General features: G+C 33.3%; 2 protein-coding genes across 4 annotated transcripts in view; one reads left to right on the top strand and one right to left on the bottom strand.

Annotated features, from left to right (window-relative positions):
* The window catches only part of SERPINA10 (serpin family A member 10), a 36,397-nt gene that overhangs the window by 6,810 nt on the left and 12,768 nt on the right, over positions 1 to 16,819 (bottom strand). The gene's annotated exons all lie outside the window — the stretch shown is intronic.
* PPP4R4 (protein phosphatase 4 regulatory subunit 4) overlaps positions 1 to 16,819 on the top strand; it is a 58,831-nt gene that overhangs the window by 39,130 nt on the left and 2,882 nt on the right. For 2 of the 3 annotated variants that reach the window (XM_021541293.3, XM_021541296.3), the window contains 14 exons: positions 181 to 350; positions 1,362 to 1,481; positions 3,238 to 3,315; positions 4,103 to 4,186; positions 5,314 to 5,496; positions 6,230 to 6,335; positions 7,086 to 7,233; positions 8,065 to 8,209; positions 9,076 to 9,117; positions 11,179 to 11,254; positions 11,680 to 11,760; positions 12,096 to 12,189; positions 12,632 to 12,702; positions 13,495 to 13,630. In XM_021541293.3, the coding sequence (XP_021396968.2) occupies positions 181 to 350; positions 1,362 to 1,481; positions 3,238 to 3,315; positions 4,103 to 4,186; positions 5,314 to 5,496; positions 6,230 to 6,335; positions 7,086 to 7,233; positions 8,065 to 8,209; positions 9,076 to 9,117; positions 11,179 to 11,254; positions 11,680 to 11,760; positions 12,096 to 12,189; positions 12,632 to 12,702; positions 13,495 to 13,630 (1,534 nt within the window). Of the gene's footprint in view, positions 1 to 180; positions 351 to 1,361; positions 1,482 to 3,237; positions 3,316 to 4,102; positions 4,187 to 5,313; positions 5,497 to 6,229; positions 6,336 to 7,085; positions 7,234 to 8,064; positions 8,210 to 9,075; positions 9,118 to 11,178; positions 11,255 to 11,679; positions 11,761 to 12,095; positions 12,190 to 12,631; positions 12,703 to 13,494; positions 13,631 to 16,819 lie in introns of those variants that run through there. The other variant, XR_013340143.1, reaches the window with a different exon arrangement.

Raw genomic sequence — 16,819 nt, 5'->3', positions numbered from 1 at the left:
CTTGTCTGTAGTGATTATACTCTGCTAGATTCAAGGGAGGTAGAAGGAAGAGGAGGAATAAAATCTAGGTATTTGATATTTTAAAATAAGATTTGTTTGGGTACATTATTAATAACATTTGTAATGAGGAAAGTTTGTTGTTTTGTTTGGTTTTTTGTTTTTGTTTTTTTTTTTTTTGAGGCATTTTTACTCCTGAACAGCACTTGCGGTTCTTGGAATTTTATAAGAAGCTTTCCACGCTGGGGTTACAGCAGGAAAATGGGCATAATGATAATCAACTACATCTGCAAACTCTGGAACAGGAGAAGAAGTATATTTCAGTGAGGAAGAATTGTGCTTACAATTTTCCAGTAAGTAATATTCATTTAAGGTTTAATCTTAATTTGTGTTGTGCATGCAGATCTCTGAATAGGACTGTATAAGTGATAGATGAGTTATTCCAAAATTGTTTATTATTAGCTAGATTTTAGCTCTTTCCTGCAAAGTTTCAGTTAGTGAGATTGTGCAAAAGAGTAAGCATGAAATACTACTCTTTGCAGAGCCTCAGAAAATTATTGGCACATTTGGACTGAGGAAATGGTACTGGCTTTATTCTTTCCTGCACATTTTCTCCAAATGCTTAGCACAAAGGGTTTGGGAAAAGGTCTGTGAAACAGAGTCCCCATTTTCAAACCACTTGAATCTACACTTTCATATTCATTGTGTGTCACATCATTCTTGGGAGTTAGAGATTGAAACTGAATGCTCAGGTTGATGTTTTAGTCATGTTTCTGCCTGAGTACAGAAAGTCTTTTCAATTTTATGTGAGGTCTTTAAATACACCAGTCATATTTTTGTAAATCTACTTTGTATTTTGACATTCTGCATTTGTATTCAATGAAAATGTGTTTGCACCAAGAGCCTAGGCAGCTGTTTTCTGCCTTTTAAAGGCAAACACACTGTATGTGGGTAGACATCTGTTGGTTTATTTGAGCAAAACCAAGGTATATACAAACACAATCATATTGAAATTCAGCTTCTTGCTTTGTTGCTTGCTAAAATGTTTGTTTTTGAAGTGTCCATTTGCAGTTTTTGCTAGAGTACAGAAACATTAACAGTATTTATAAATCTGAAGTTTTATATCTCATAGTTTTAGTCCTTATCTTCAGAAAAACAGCCTGCAGCATGTCTGGAAGATAAATAAATTCTGTTTAGGTCTCAACTCTGGATTTTATCTTGGTGCCTGTATTTTACAAGGCCAGCAAAACCTTCACACTTCTTCCTAAAATAACAACCTGTTACCTCTCAAACTCATCTGATAATCTCTGCTAGTGTCATCCTTTAGCTGTATAGTTAAAAAAATAACTTTTTTCCTTCCACAGGCCATGATTGTTTTTGTGGATCCAAAGAACTTCCATTTAGAACTTTATTCTATATTCTTCTGCCTTTGTCATGACCCCGAAGTTCCTGTCAGATATACCATGGCCATCAGTTTCTTTGAAGTAAGTCTGCAATGGTTCTTTCTTACTGCTCACATGGTTTTATTTTGTTTTTGTCTTTAGGCTTACATTTGTGGCTGTTCAACCAAAATAAAAAGACATGAGAAAATGTATTGAAATTATTTAGTTTGTCAAGGGTGTTCAGTTCTGTTTGGCCTCTGTATATAGCCCATATACACACAGTATTTTATTTAAGTTGTGTGACATTTTTCTACAAGAGATTACTGCTAGATCAGATTGGAAGGAGAAAAAGCTAGAAAAACTTTTGGACATCTAGTGCCACAAACATAAACAAATGTAGTAACTATAATATTTGAAGTTTTTCAATAGTATTAGAAAACAGAAAGGAACTTCCCCCTTTTGTGCCTGAGAGTCTTTAGAACTGTAGTTTGCTGTTATATGTGAGGAATATTTTTGTGGAACAAATCTAAATGAAATGCTCAATTTAATATGAAGCTACTTGGAAATTTATGCAGCTATAACAGCATATGTATTCTTATATTTCCATTCAACTTATAAAAATTCTACTCTGTTGTTTCATAAAATTAAAAAAAAATGTACAAATGAATAGGTAATATTAACTATATGGAATGAATTCCAGGAATTAAAATGTGTTTCATAACACTCTTGTGTTTCAGTCTTTGAGCTTAGCGTTGATCCCATTTTGTTGCTGGGAAAATTGGTAAATTAAGCAGTTTGCTGAAAACTTTTAAATGAATAGTAGAGAGAAAAATGTTTTTTTTTTCCACCATTGTAAGAAAGATGTATGGATTTCCAGTTGTCATTACCTATTGATGTCTTGTCTTAATGAATGATAGTCCAACATAATTGTTGAAACTGTAAAATTAGCATCTAATTCTACATAATATTTTTTTAGCTGTATAGCACTATTATGGTACTGCCTAGATATAAGGGAAGTATTCTAGCTCATTTAAAAAAATATCCAGTAAAATTATATGTTGGTCTAAATGTACATTTAGTTCTCATTGATGTAATTTTAACAGCTTAACTAGACAACCATGTGACAGACAAAAATGAGTAATTTATGGCATTCCCTGCTATCTGTATTACTTCCCCAAAAAAAAAAAAAAATCCTTGTAGCCATTTTCTTAAAGTTTCATCTTGATTGGAAGTAAGCTCTTATTTTCACTTAGCTTAAAGAAACACTAAAAAACATCATCTAAATATTTCTTGTGGCAAAAGAATCTCATTCCTCAAGTTCATGTTATGCTTGCTGTAAAACCTTTTTAACAGCATGAAGATGGATTGCTCGTGTTTTTTAAAAATTTACATGAGACTTATGAATCACATGAGTCACAGTCAAAACCCAAAAGGAGTAAGGAGTGAAGACTTCAGGTGGAAGGTTGGGGAAACTTAGAATCCAGCACAGGATAAGAAAATTTTGTGTTTCATCTTCTGTAAATTATACAGCAGGCTGACTCTTAACTCTCCTAATTTACAACATTTGAATATTCTGCAAGGAAATTTCTAGCCTTGCAGTGCAGCCTAAAAATTTCTTGTTAAATGTGAAATAGAGTTAATTCTATAAGCATGTTTGATAGTTAGACCTGTTTCTTGTCTCATGTTTTTTATATAAGCAGATTTTTAATCTGATCAGTGCGAAAGTACACAACTTTAGGAAGCTGATATTACACACTTGTTTTCTGTGTCTCTTCATGCTTGCTGTAAAGTAAGAAAGCAGTGTTGTGCCATAGAACTAAAGAATGTTTCACCCTGCTAACTTTCTGTCATTTTTTAGGTTGCTAAGCTTTTAAATTCTGATGTGTATACAATACATAAAGAACTGGTTACGCTATTACAGGATGAGTCACTGGAGGTAATACACTTTTATTGGATCTTTTTTTGCTTGCTACATTGAGGCAGATTATCTTCATGTTTAATAACTCTTCACTAACACAGTAGAGTAACAATTTGAAATGATTAACAGCTTTTACTTCTGTTGCACAGACTCTGCATAAAGATGCCAGCCTTCTGTGAATAAAAAGGAGGAAAATAGGAAGGTGTTTGAATTAGTTTTTAAAAATGCTATTTCTAAATAGTTTTAATTACTGTATTATTTATTACCTTACAAACTCTAAACAGCTTTGGGTTTGGTACTCTATTAAAATAATAGTTGATAAGATTCAAGGTCTTTTGCTTTGTTTTACTTTTATTGTCCAATTGAAGAGGAAATAAAGAAGCTGTGTACGGTTCAAAGATGAAAATTTACAGAAAGAGTTTTTGTCCAAGGTGCATAGGACATGAATCAGTTATATTGCAGTTAACACAGTGAGATTTTTTAGGATGGAAAGAAGAGACGTCTTTATATTCAAGAAAAAAAATCACCATTTCCTCTGATGTGGTTTCTCCAGTAGTAAGTTAGACTACTCTAGTTAGAAAGCTTGTCTGATCACATAAATGAGAACTGATACCTGTAATACTTATATTACTTACTGCATTTAAATATCAGCCGTCAATGGAACTAATCAATGGAACTAATCTCCATTTTTTTCTGTATGAGAGAGCAGTAACTTGAAAGGTGTCAGCAGGGATATGTTGGTGAGAGTTAAACATGGAGTTAAGTTAATTTACAGATCTCTTTCATGCAGCCTTTCTTTAAATAGGTGTTAGATGCCCTAGTAGGTCACCTTCCTGAAATCCTTGAACTAATGACTAATGGAGGAGAAAACAATGGATCAGAAAGCAAGGTGGGTATTCTCATGAGGTTTTTAATATTTTCTTTCTAAATGAAGGTAGTAAGAAATTTCAGACAAATTTTGTAGGAAAAGGCTTTCATGATTAGTTTCTGCTTTGGAGAGATATGAAGTTTCTGTTTGTTTTTTTAATTTGATTGTTGACGTTATAAGACTTAATATTAAAAATTTTTGAAATACTAGAGTTAATACGAAAATGAACAGTGTATGAGTGTTCTTTTTCTAATTAACCACACTTAAGTGAAAACAAAACTTGTTTTTTGTTAAGGGATTGATAGCTAATACCTATTTTAAATTTTTTTCATATTGATGTATCAATTGCTCATGGGTGCCATTTTCAGGCTTCTGCTAGAAGGAAATCTATTTCTGAAATCTATTTTCTGAAGTAAAGACAGTGAATTAAGAGATCTGTACTCAGCTCCCACCTTTTCTAATTTAATTGTATGTAGCTCTGGATGATGGTTTATTCCATGACTCCTTACTTCTAAGATGGAACAGAAAGGATGCTGCTTTTGAGCATACTTCATAAATGTATGATAAATTGAGATATTGCAGCAGTTTAAGAACTGAAGAAATTTATTTTCTTGTATGTGAAGAAGTTGACAGTGTAATTTAAAAATATGAATTTTTCAGTTGTTTACAGCTGTAAATATATATCAAATAGAGCAAATGCAACATCAGATGTAGCAGTCTGTTTCATTTTTCTTAATATTAAAAGGGATTTAGCTTGGCTACTAAAAATTCTTTGCCTTCTACTGAGAAAAGGTGTACAGTTCCTACTAAAATTAATTTCTACTAAAACTAATTAGGGGATTGAGAACAATAACTGCAAAGATTAAGAGGATAAAAGAGAAATGGGATTCATTTGGTTTGAGAAAGAGAATACTAAGGAGAGTTGGCATAATGGTTTTAATATCTGTAAAAGGGTGTTACAAAGAGAACAGTGTTTAGTTCTCCTTTGTCAGGAGAAGGGATTGGAGATGAAAGTGTATTTAACTAGGTACTGAAATAGCTTTTGGATTAGTTGCCCCTTCTTATATTGTTGTGATTTGCTTTTTAAGCATAGTGACAAGACACACAGCTTGAAAATGTAAAATTATTGTTTATCTTTCTGTTTCTAGTTGCTCTCTATTCCTGACTTGATTCCTGCATTAACAACAGCAGAACAGAGAGCAGCAACTTCTTTAAAATGGAGAACGCATGAGAAGTTACTACAAAAATACGCATGTCTCCCTCATATCATACCGAGCGATCAGATCTATTACCGTTTTCTTCACAGGATGTTGACAATCATTTTGACAAATGTGAGCTCACTTGTCTCTTTCTGATTTGGTTTTATTTGTTAACACAAGTTAGACCACTGGATATTTGCTATGTGTAGTACTTCCTGTGTTATATTGATCTTAAAGTCCTAACCCTTTCATATGGTATATCAAGTCCTGTAATTTTTCCTATGAGAATTTTCACTGAAAACTTTTCCCCATTTGAGGAGCAAAATTTGGATTGACGGTTTTCCTCCTATCCAAGACTTCTTATTTTCCTTGTGCTCACCATCAGTTTGTTTCTAGTTAAATCAAAACTTTTTCCTCTGAAATATGCCTTCTTTTTCCTGATTCCATACATTACATTGTTTTTGTTCTTTATGAAAGAACTCTGCATTTCTAAAATAAATTATCATTTAGAGCTACTAGTCTGAAATTTTACTGAGTTAATCCAAGAATAAAACTGTTGTAAGAGAAGATGCTGTAAATTTTATTTCTACCACCTGCAATACTGAAGGTGCCTTGCAAACATGGAATATTTTAAGGTGCTTATGAAATACTTAAATCTACAAGTTGAGCAGAAGGAATAAAGAAGCAGGTGTCTCATGAATTGGCCAAACTTCCTAATTCTCTCTTCCATAATGACATTTATTTAAAAATTTATAAAGTTAGGCTACTTGTCTACTTTTTAGCTATTTTTTTTTTAAATTCTATATATGTTTTTAGCCATACTCCTTCAGATATGTTTAACTGTGTTCCCTTTATTTTTTTCAAGAATGTTCTGCCAGTCCAAAAAGCAGCTGCTCGGACTCTGTGCGTTTATTTGCGCTACAATCGCAAACAAGAGCAGAGACACGAGGTTATTCAGAAACTGATTGAACGTAAGATGATCTTTCCTCGATTACTGAGAAATGAAAGTTAGTTTTGGCTGAAGATCTATTTACAGTTACATTTATTCAGTGTAATTTCCTTTATCATTGGAGGGACTACACTTGGAAGACATTCAGTTGCTCATATCTTCAAAATGTACTGTGCATATGTGAAGAATATATCTGGAGTTTATATAAAGGGATTGGGGAAGAGGCAGTGCAGAAACTATATGCCAAGACCCCTCCAACCCTACTTCTTTTAGCCAAAATTACTAGGCTGTGGGTGCAGCAAAATAAAAAACAGAGTTCCTCTCTAGAAGTAAAATTCTCTAGAGGCTTCAGCATAAGAAGTGCTGAATAAATCTCAGAAATTAATTTATTAACCAGCCACCTAAAGTTGATATTTTGGTGTATGCTATGTGTTTTGAAGATAGCTTAGACGTTTTAACAGTTCTCATTAACATTCCTTGATGTTTACACAGTTATTTTGATACTCCTGTGACATGGTTTGAAAGACATACAGGAGTTTCTTTAGCACTGTAGCTAGTTTACTTGCTCTTTTGCTCTTTGGAGTGCTCACTGACAGAATTAATGGAATTCAGAATGTTAATTTTTTACTAAAAGAAAGAATTGATATAGGCTGAGAATATGTCTTTTGATGTCTGTGATTATCATCTTTTAAGTCAAAGATCAACCTGTCAAATGTTTTCTGTCTGACATTGAAAACTTCACAGATAATATTTGCAATTTTTCATTTTTCAGAACTTGGCCAAGGAAAAAGTTACTGGAACAGACTTCGTTTTTTAGATACTTGTGAATTCATTATGGAACTGTTTTCAAAATCATTCTTCTGTAAATACTTCTTTTTACCTGTGCTTGAACTTACACATGACCCAGTGGCAAATGTCAGGTATGTAGAATATGAAGCAGTGTACAGGAAAAAAGTTTTAAATAATATATTAAGATATACTGTTATAAGTTTTATGTTTTGCTTAAATATTTGAACTTGAGTAAAAATATAAAGAGCCTTCAGAATCAGTATTAAAGATGCAGGGGAGTGTGGGGAGGGTGCTAGGAAATCCCAGAAGCAGATCAATTCTAAGCACCAGGGTTTGGGATTGAAGGGAACAACGAGGAGAGGAGAGCCAACAATAGATGGGAAAAAAGTTATATGCTGTCTCATGGGTGTAGAGGAGAGAACACAGCTTCAACCTCCATTAATTCCCATCCATTTCACTGTCACTATATATGAAGTAAAACATTCAAGCAATTATTTAAGTGGTCTGAACTAAACAACTTAGAGCAGGTTTTATGTTATGGAAAAGGGTGTCTGCTTCATTGTTAAGGAAAATTGAAAAACAGTACAATAATGTTAGGGAACTTGGTCTATTATTCATTTTTATAAGGTGTTTTTCCTGTTATTTTTGTAGTAACTGTTTTTTCTTTATTTTCTAAACAGATAGGGACCAGGCAGTTATTACCATTAGGAAAGTAGAATTTATTTTTGGTCACACATTTTATGTGATTTTATGCTTTTAATCTTGTTTCTGATGTGTGTCATTCATGTTGTCATCATTAACATATATGAATGTCTAATATTAATGCTGCACAGAGATTTAGGTAAGCATAATTTGCACATGTATGTGTGCACTCAGCTTTGCCACATACTGTTTATTATTAAGTGAAACTGTTTAAATAGACATTGTGCATCAAAAGGTGAATATTTGGGTTTTTTTGGTAGAATGAAGCTGTGCTGTTTGTTGCCAAAAGTCAAATCTACTCTGAAGATTCCCACTGATAAACATTTACTTCAGCAGTTGGAATTATGTATAAGGAAACTTCTGTGTCAAGAGAAAGACAAAGATGTCTTGACTATTGTGAAAAGAGTAAGCATTTTTCTTTTTAAGCAGCATTTATTTTTGGGTTTATTACTGAAAGTTAAGACGACTAAAGATATGCTTTTTGTGGATTTTCTCAATGTAAGAACGGGAGATTAAAAAATTCCATTCTCTATTATGTAATTTTGAACAATTAAAAGATGATGTAGTATAGTATGTTCTGTGAAATTTAGGAGTGTTGATGTTTCCTTGGTTACTTATATTACAGTTATTTTGCAGTGATTCAAATTCAGGATTTTGGTTCAATGACCATTTATGAAAAAAAATACTAGAGAAAGATCAAGTCTTGATTCTAGTGAAACTCATCAGGTCTGTGAGACAGAGATATCTTGTTAGTCTGCATATTTTATGATATATGGACAAAACATTTGCAGGATTTTGAAATGTTACAAATGAGTTTTTAATGTGAATGTTCAAAAAAGCACCTCTTTGAGGAATATTCATGCTTAGTCTCAAATTTAGAAACCATGAAGTGAAATTGCTCAAGAAGGTGGCTTCCTTACAGGGCCAGTCTGCAGGAGAGAGACTGGGTGAACACCTGTGTGGAACCTTCTGAGTTAGACACAGGTTCCTGAGTTGCTTTTTTCAGTCCTGGTTCCTTTACCTCTGCTACAGCTATTCTTGCTGTGGTGCTTCCTTGAGTGTATTTTGATTTCCATATAGATATTCTGTGAATCTGTTCATTGTGAGTCTCAACAGGGCTCTGAGAATACTCTCTGACACTTTTAAAATGCATTTGTACCACAAAAATTAAAGCATAGGCTTCAAATATTTAGGAAGAAAAGACAAGTTTTTACATCATAGTGTGACATGCCATTGAGTAATAACAAGTAATGTCTCAATTTGCTTTATAGACGGTGTTAGAATTGGACAGAATGGAGATCTCTGTAGATGCTGTAAGTACTTACTAACTGTAATACTTATCAACTACTCTTAGTTTCCATTTTCATGCAGAGATTTTTCATTTTTATTAATTTTATTTTGAAGTTTCAGAAAAGATTTTACAAAAATGATTTATTAGATCAAGAAAAGGAGAGAAAATAACATCTCCTTTTGGAAATTGTATATTTTGTCAGTACACTGTCATTATTTTTAAATAGTTTGTAGCTACATCTTAATGCGAAAATAATTTTAAGGTATGAGAAATGCATATTTTGGAGAGACCTGATAGGTTCAAAATCTGTGTGTGGTTTCATTTTATTCTATAATAGGGTTAAATCCTTCAAAGTAACATGTAACATTTTTTTCTTTACTGCCTAAATTTTGCTGTATCAATTAGAAAGGCAAACCTGAGTTTCTTGAGAAATACCATGTACAACTGGTCAATGAAACACCTCAGAATTGATATACAGCTTCCCTAGGCAAAGAAATGAATCCCATAACTTCTCTTGTACCAAGGAAGCCAAAGAATGCTCTGTGTTACAGGCTTTCCAATTAGCCAGGAAAGAGAAATGCAAAAGGTGCAGTGGGCACTTTAGCAAACAGCTTATATCTTCACCACATTTCCACAAAGCCTAGATTAGACCACTGCAGTCCTCCCATCTGCTGCCTCCCCTCCAGCCTGAGGTAGGAGAAGCTGAGCAGCTGACAGGATTCAGAAGATCCTAAAATTGTTGGTTTCTGTGACTTGTAGTAAATAAACTTCTTTGTAGTAAGCAAGGAGAGATTCAGGAGTGTCCCAAAAATGTCCTTGTTTCTTACCTTTGTGGTCCACTTTGATGTCAGTGGGTATTGCAGGTCAGTGTGAGCAAATATACCTGAGCCACAGGTATATTTCTTCTGCCACTTGCCATGTCCCGAGCCAGCTGGGCTCTCAGGACCTGCATACACACTCAAAGTCCTGAACTCAGCTCCAGCACTCTTGAGCTAGATGCTGTTAATGCTTTTATACTGAAAGTGTTTGTATGGTGCAAAACAGCCTCCAGTGCTACTGTGTGTTGTATGATGGCAGCAATTTTTACCCTGTTCCCACAGCTATACTTTAGAAAAGCACATGAATTTTTATGATATAGGTCACTGATCTGGGCCACCCTTCTGTATCACAAAGGCTTCATTAGCACTGTCTGTGAGAGGCATGCTTTTGGGGAACCTGAGAGGGACACAGTGAATTGGGACATGTTGCAGTCCCAAACAGATGAAGAGCCATTCAGCCCACTTAAATGTATCTGACTGCTAAAATTTTAATACTGAATATGTCAGTAAGTTTCCTTAATTTTAGTAGCTGACTTTGTAGAAACTATTTTCCAGCAACCCTGACCTGAATTAATTACCTCTTTCTTTTCTTGATTTAGTAGTAATTAGAGCTACATGAAAACTATAAATTAGAGCAATTGTGGTTTACTTAACGATTTTTATTGTGAAAATGGTATAGAAAATAAGCTAATGTTGTATAATTTTTTGAAGCTGGAGCAATATCTACTCACCAAATTGAACACACTTTTAAACAGGATAGTATTACTGAAGGGCAAATAAATTCCATGAACCTAAACAATTTTACATAGTTGATTTTTTCATAAAGATTTATCAACTGTAGATGTTAATTTTATATCTTTATAAAGTCTAAATATATGTGATACACCTTAAAATTTAAGAAAAACATTTTCATTGAATTGTATGAAATAAAAGTTCTGTTTTCAGAGTATCTGTGTTAGAGAAGATTTTTACATTGCCAGGTGCCAGTGTCTGTATCTTTTTGAATTTACAAAACCCCAAAAGCCAGGCATAATTTTAATTATAATTTCTAGATGTGAACTTCAACTCTGAGCTTTCTTCAGACTGTGGCTTTAAAGTGAGATATGTACCCTGATTTCTTTCAGTATTACTTAATTGCTTCTCTGGATATTCATCAGGGATTGTACTTCTACTCTAGCAGGAGAGTAGAAATGAACTGTTATTTGGAAACACAATTTATTTACTTTTACCTGAGTAATATCTAAGAAATCTATTCATTCTTTTAGGAACAATTAGAAAAAGAGAAGCAGAAAAATGAAGGAAGATCTACAAATATTAATGATAAAATATTTGAAAAGAAACGTAAGTTTGTTTATTTTTGGACATGTTTCTGCATGCTTTACTCTTCTACAAAGGCAGTAGAGAAAGAAGCAGGAAAGACACACTTTATAGACTAAACAGAGATCTAGAAATTGGATATTAAAATTGTTTCTATATATTTCTGAGGTTTGAAAAATTGCCTCATTTTATATAATGTATACATACGTTTTATTTTGGCTTTTTTTAATAAAATACATTCATTTTAGTTCTCTGTTATTTTTTATTTTGGGATATAGTGTAAGTACTTTTGTGAGGTACTTCTGAAGTGGTAGTAGCAGTGGATTACATATTACTACTCTTTGCTCCAGGACTGTGATATGTTATGTCCTCTCTTCTATAAAAATTTAAGTTTTAAGAGGGAAGGGATTTTATTGGACTTTTTTTTTTTTTTTTTTTTTTTTTTGTAGGTAGAGACAGTAAAACATCATCAGTGTTGTCAAAAAGTGTCAATCTCTCTATTTCTGGAAGCTCTTCTGGTACATTAGCAGGTAAGAGCTGTTAAAAACTCACCTGGAACACTTTGATCTCACATCATCAGGTTAAACCCCAGCAAAGCTCCTGTTGACATCTGTGGACCCAAGTTTCACCTACTGCACAGAGGAAAAATACTTCTCCTAGAACTGAATGTATTTCCTATGGTTTTTAGTTTTGTTTAACTCTGTAGTCTATAAATAATGACCTAAGGTTTATTTTTTTAAATTGAAGTATTTAAATAATCTTGTTCCTTCATTTACCATAGATTGACAGAAAAATATATTTTAAAGTGTTCTTAATGATTGAGGAAATGCAATATTCATATTAAAAATGTTTTCTATCATTTTAGGCAAAGAAGAAAAAAAATCCAAGCTGGTTCGAAGCCAATCTTTCAGTACTCAAGTACTGCATCCAAAATACAGCAACATAGACAAGTGTCCTAAGTATCTTTATAATCTTCATTGCTTACCTCATAGGCAGATGTTTGCTAAGAGACAGATCCTATGAAATTAATGCTCATGGATCTCTGAACGTAGTGATGTGCTCACTGAATTGTGACATATTTTCAGCTCTCTGTTTAATTGATTAACTGAGGGAAGAAACATCTAAGGCATGCTGAAGCCTAGAAATGGTTATGGATTCCTTTAAAGTTCATAAATGTCACATTTTATCATATATTAAAAGTAATTTTCAATATGAATTGCTAAACCTAATTTCATACATTTTTTAAAGATATTTTAGCACAACTTTCGCATTTAATTTTTTAATAGAAAAAATAACTCAGAAATAACCTCCAATGTTATTAAAGAGCAGGATGATATAACTGAGAGGAACACTTTCAGAAATAACCAACTTGGTTTTGTTTTGTTTGGGTTTTTTTTAAAGTAAAAGTTCTGCTACAGGATATACATCTTCAGTACCAGGAATGGGAAAGAGTTGTATGTTATCCTTTAGTGGTAAGTAGGTTACTCTTACGTGTTTTACTTCACTTTTTTTTGTGTCGGTGTTGAATATATGGGCCCAATTATGCAGGCATACTCTAATATGTCATTCTCCTAAAGAAAGCAGAATAATAGATATCCAGTATGTTTGGGCATTTAAGTGCTAGTCTGGGAAGTGATTTTACAGATTCTTTTTTTTTTCCTACACATTTGTTTTAATTTACATTTAAAAATAGTAAAAAATAAACTGAGGTTGTCATGTTCTGGTTGGAATGTCAGATATCATAAAAAGATTGGGTTTGGAATTTTTCCCCACCTATTTTACATGAGGAGAATTAATATTATGTAAAACTTCTATTGAATTAAGAGAGAGAAACTATTGTTTGCAGTTCTGTCCACTAAATTTTAAAGAGTTTGAATGATTAAAGATAAGATTGAGATTAATGGCTTCCTAGAGAAAACTATCTTTTCATTCATTACCAATAAGCACTAGACAATTAAACTACATTAAATAGCTAAATTTTAAGCAGCTAAAGATTGGCCCAAGAGATCAAACTCTTTACATATGTTAAATGTATGAATATTTTTGTTGAAAATGTGTGTTCCAGTTATTTAGTGGGACTTTTTAATAAAAATATTTGAAGGAATGTTAAGTAGAAACCATTCCATTAAAATTTTGGATTAGTGCCATAGGAAATATGCCACTAATGTCACAGGAAAAAACAGCTTATTCTGTTTACTTTTGAAAACACTGTGAAGTGTTTTCAATCAAAATTCTTTGTCTAAGCTGCCCCCTGTGTGTTGCAGATGATTCATTCCGGACTCATTCTGCTGGCAATAGTGGGAATGCTGCCTTCCCTTCTAGCTCTTCTCGCAACTTACTTAACTCAGCTGACCAAAAGAACAATGGAAATAAGGAGAGTCAGTCCCGAAAGATGAGCATGTGAGTTGTTGACAAGATGTTAAACTGAGCCTAGGGGGTAACATTTTCAAAGGGAGCTCAAAAGAGCCATGTAAAATTAGGCCTGTATTTATTATACTTCTGCACACAGATTTTGAAATACTAAAATAGCAGGGTAGAAATGTGGTGTATGTAATTGTTTCTAAGATGGCATTACCTTCTAATTTGTCTTTCACATTATTTCTCCTGCACATATTTGCATTCAGCTGGTATATAATTGAGAGGGTGGAATGGGAAAAAGTGAAGGTTAGTGCCTTTGATATGTAATAACTACAGTCACAGTGATTTAGCTGCATGTAGTTGGAGAAATAGAATAGAAGTATTTTTAGACTACATAGTTTCTAATATTCCTTCTTTTTTTCTGGACTTACATATATTTATGTATCATTATGTAACAATTCCATCATGAATCTTGAGACTTACAATGAACTGGTACTGGTATTTTTTATTATTATTTGTATTTGTTAATAATGCTGCCTTCTTTGTCTTACCAAAGCCATTTACCAAAAAACCAAAAATTCAATACTAGGCATCTCCCTCAGGCTGCTTTCCTTTAAACATCAGCCAATGCTGTTCAGCATTTTGCAAGAATAAAATCAAAGATGTATTTTTTGCTCCTGTGCTGAAACTGTAAGTAATAGAAAATCACTGTGACATACACTCACTCAAATCTCTGTCGACTCTAGCAGCAAATTCCCTGCAGATTCCTTTTACACTATAACTAAATTACTGTCATTGGACTAGCTGTAATTTTGTGGGCTCAAACTGAGACTTTTCTTTGCTAGCAGAGATTTGCATTCTTAGCCAAGGCAGAATGGAGAAAGGGAAGGAGCCAGCTACAGCGAGAAAGGGAGTCTGGGAAGGTAGACTTCAATGTAACAGGAACTACAGCTGGGAGCTAAGATAAGAAAGAGAGAACATCTTATACTAGTTTGCTAGGTATGAAGAGGCAACAATAGTGATGGTCTGTTTTGGTGAATTAAATATCTGTATGAACATATTTTTCAACTCCTCCATGTTCAGTTTACTTTAAAAAACAACCCAAAATATCTCCCCAGCTTTAGTCAGGATTTTAGGTTAATAAAATTACTAAATTGTAAAATAAAGCACTCAAAAGTTTAACAAACAAAAAAGAAATTCTCAGGATAATACTCATTTAGCTCCTTATATACTTGATCTTTTTTTCCTGCTGGAATTCTGCCATCTTCACTGTACAAGATAAATTGTTTTCTAGAATGAACTCAAGCTTGCACAGTGACCTATAGTTTTTAAAACTGCTTTTATTTTGTAGAGAAGGTTGGGAGGTGAGTTGTGAATGCAGATGGACTGTGTTGAGTAAGTGCTTTCACAGGAATAGTACTTTGAGGTGCCAAATCACTTTGCCCTCTGTCCCTGTCTTTGCAGTGTCTAATAATTTCCCTTAATACTACCCACAGTACTTCAGACTTTTAATAGGTGATCATTAGGAGATCATTTATTTCAAAGTGCACCATTTCAAAGTCAGCAGTTAGACATGCTGACATTTTCAGCTATCTATAAAGTAAATGGGGCATTTATCTTGAGAAAATAAAATGTAATGGAGTGCTACATAGTTTAAAAAATCAGGTGTGCTCAAAACCTCGGTTTTCTTTCACCCTGATGATGGTATGCCTCTTTTCCTCGTTTTAAAAACAGAAAATTAGTTCAAATGTTGTAAATATTTTTAGCAATCTGTACAAATTCCAATTACTTGCTGTCCCACAAGGATTTGGGGAAAATGAATGGATTAATATTCATGAAGCAGTGAGGTGCAAAGGTTAGTTAGACTTATTTTTTAAATTGCATAAAAAGTTTCCGAATTTCACAGGTTTTTCTATCTTTCATTTAAAATAAAACTGAAATACAGAGGGGACAGGAAAAGGCTCACACAGAGCAGTTTGCACTTTTGTCTTCAGGCAGGAGAGTGGAAAGTAAGGAACACAGCTTTGTCTCTGTGTACCATTCCCAAACCCTAAGAGGAAGATATTTGAAAGTAGGTATCTGATCAAACAGAGTGATCTGGATGCTTTGTCTGGTTCAGAAAGTCCCTGAACTACATAGGGTCAGAAGCTAGAGAGGATGTAAAACATTTCTGGGAAAAGAAGAGGAAGCTTAGCATGTCCTACATTTAGTTCTGAATAAGAGTTTAAGTGTTCTGTGTTCTTGTGGAAAAAGACATCTCTCAAGCTGGTCTAATGTCTGCTGTGCTGTAGGTTCAACTTTTTGTTTGTAAACTGACCCAATGCTTAACTGTTTTCAAAAGAAATTGAAGCAGCTCTATAAGGAGATATTAAGAGATACAGATACAGGAATTTTTGGTGCTAAATGCATTCAATCACAGACACGTTAAGCTCTACTTTTTTATCTTTCTTTTACTCAGGAAGTCAGGCCAGGTGCTAAATATATGCACATTTAAATTAAAAAGAAAAGAACAATAAAAGAACAAAAATGTCAGTTTCAAGGAAGCATTATTTTCTAAGTTTAATGATGGAAGAATTTGATATCCAAATATATAAGCAGATGACAAAAATCATTCTGTGAGAAGAATTTGACAATTGTACAGTGAGAGGTACAATTGAATAGATGCTCATCAATGAGCATCACCTTTGGTGGCCTGACTAAGGCAGAAAACTCACTAAGGTGAGAAAATAATAATTGGATATTTTTTTACACTGTATCATCATGCAGATTTATGTATGTGCTGGTTATAATTTGCACTGACCATCTCAATTCTGGCAAAACCTAACTTTTAGTTTTCTGGCTTTGCAACTTGAGTAGAGTAACTTCTAATATGTTTATTTTTCTAAGTAAATCTGTGGGCACTAACACAATAATTAAAGTATAAGCAGATAAAATTAATAATTCTTAGTTTGAAGTGATATATGTTTGGATAAAATATTGTTTAATTGCTTAAGCCTAATATTTTCCATAAAATTGCTGTACAGAATATTGGCAAATGTTCACTTTCAACAATATAGTGCAGTTTGCAGGGATAAGGAATTTCTGATTTCATATATGATAGTGCTCCAAGAATCTTTCAAAACTCAAAGTTACTTTGGTGGAGAACTTAAGAATTTTCTTACCACACTCATGAACTCAAACATTGTTTGAACTAACTCGTAAGTATGTGCCAATTATAGTTTTATCTCTTTT

Source organism: Lonchura striata, chromosome 6 (genome assembly GCF_046129695.1).
Source record: "Lonchura striata isolate bLonStr1 chromosome 6, bLonStr1.mat, whole genome shotgun sequence".
NCBI classification, from domain to species: domain Eukaryota; kingdom Metazoa; phylum Chordata; class Aves; order Passeriformes; family Estrildidae; genus Lonchura; species Lonchura striata.
The sequence above is the reverse complement of the archived record's forward strand: the minus strand, read 5'-3'. Positions and strand labels throughout refer to the sequence as shown.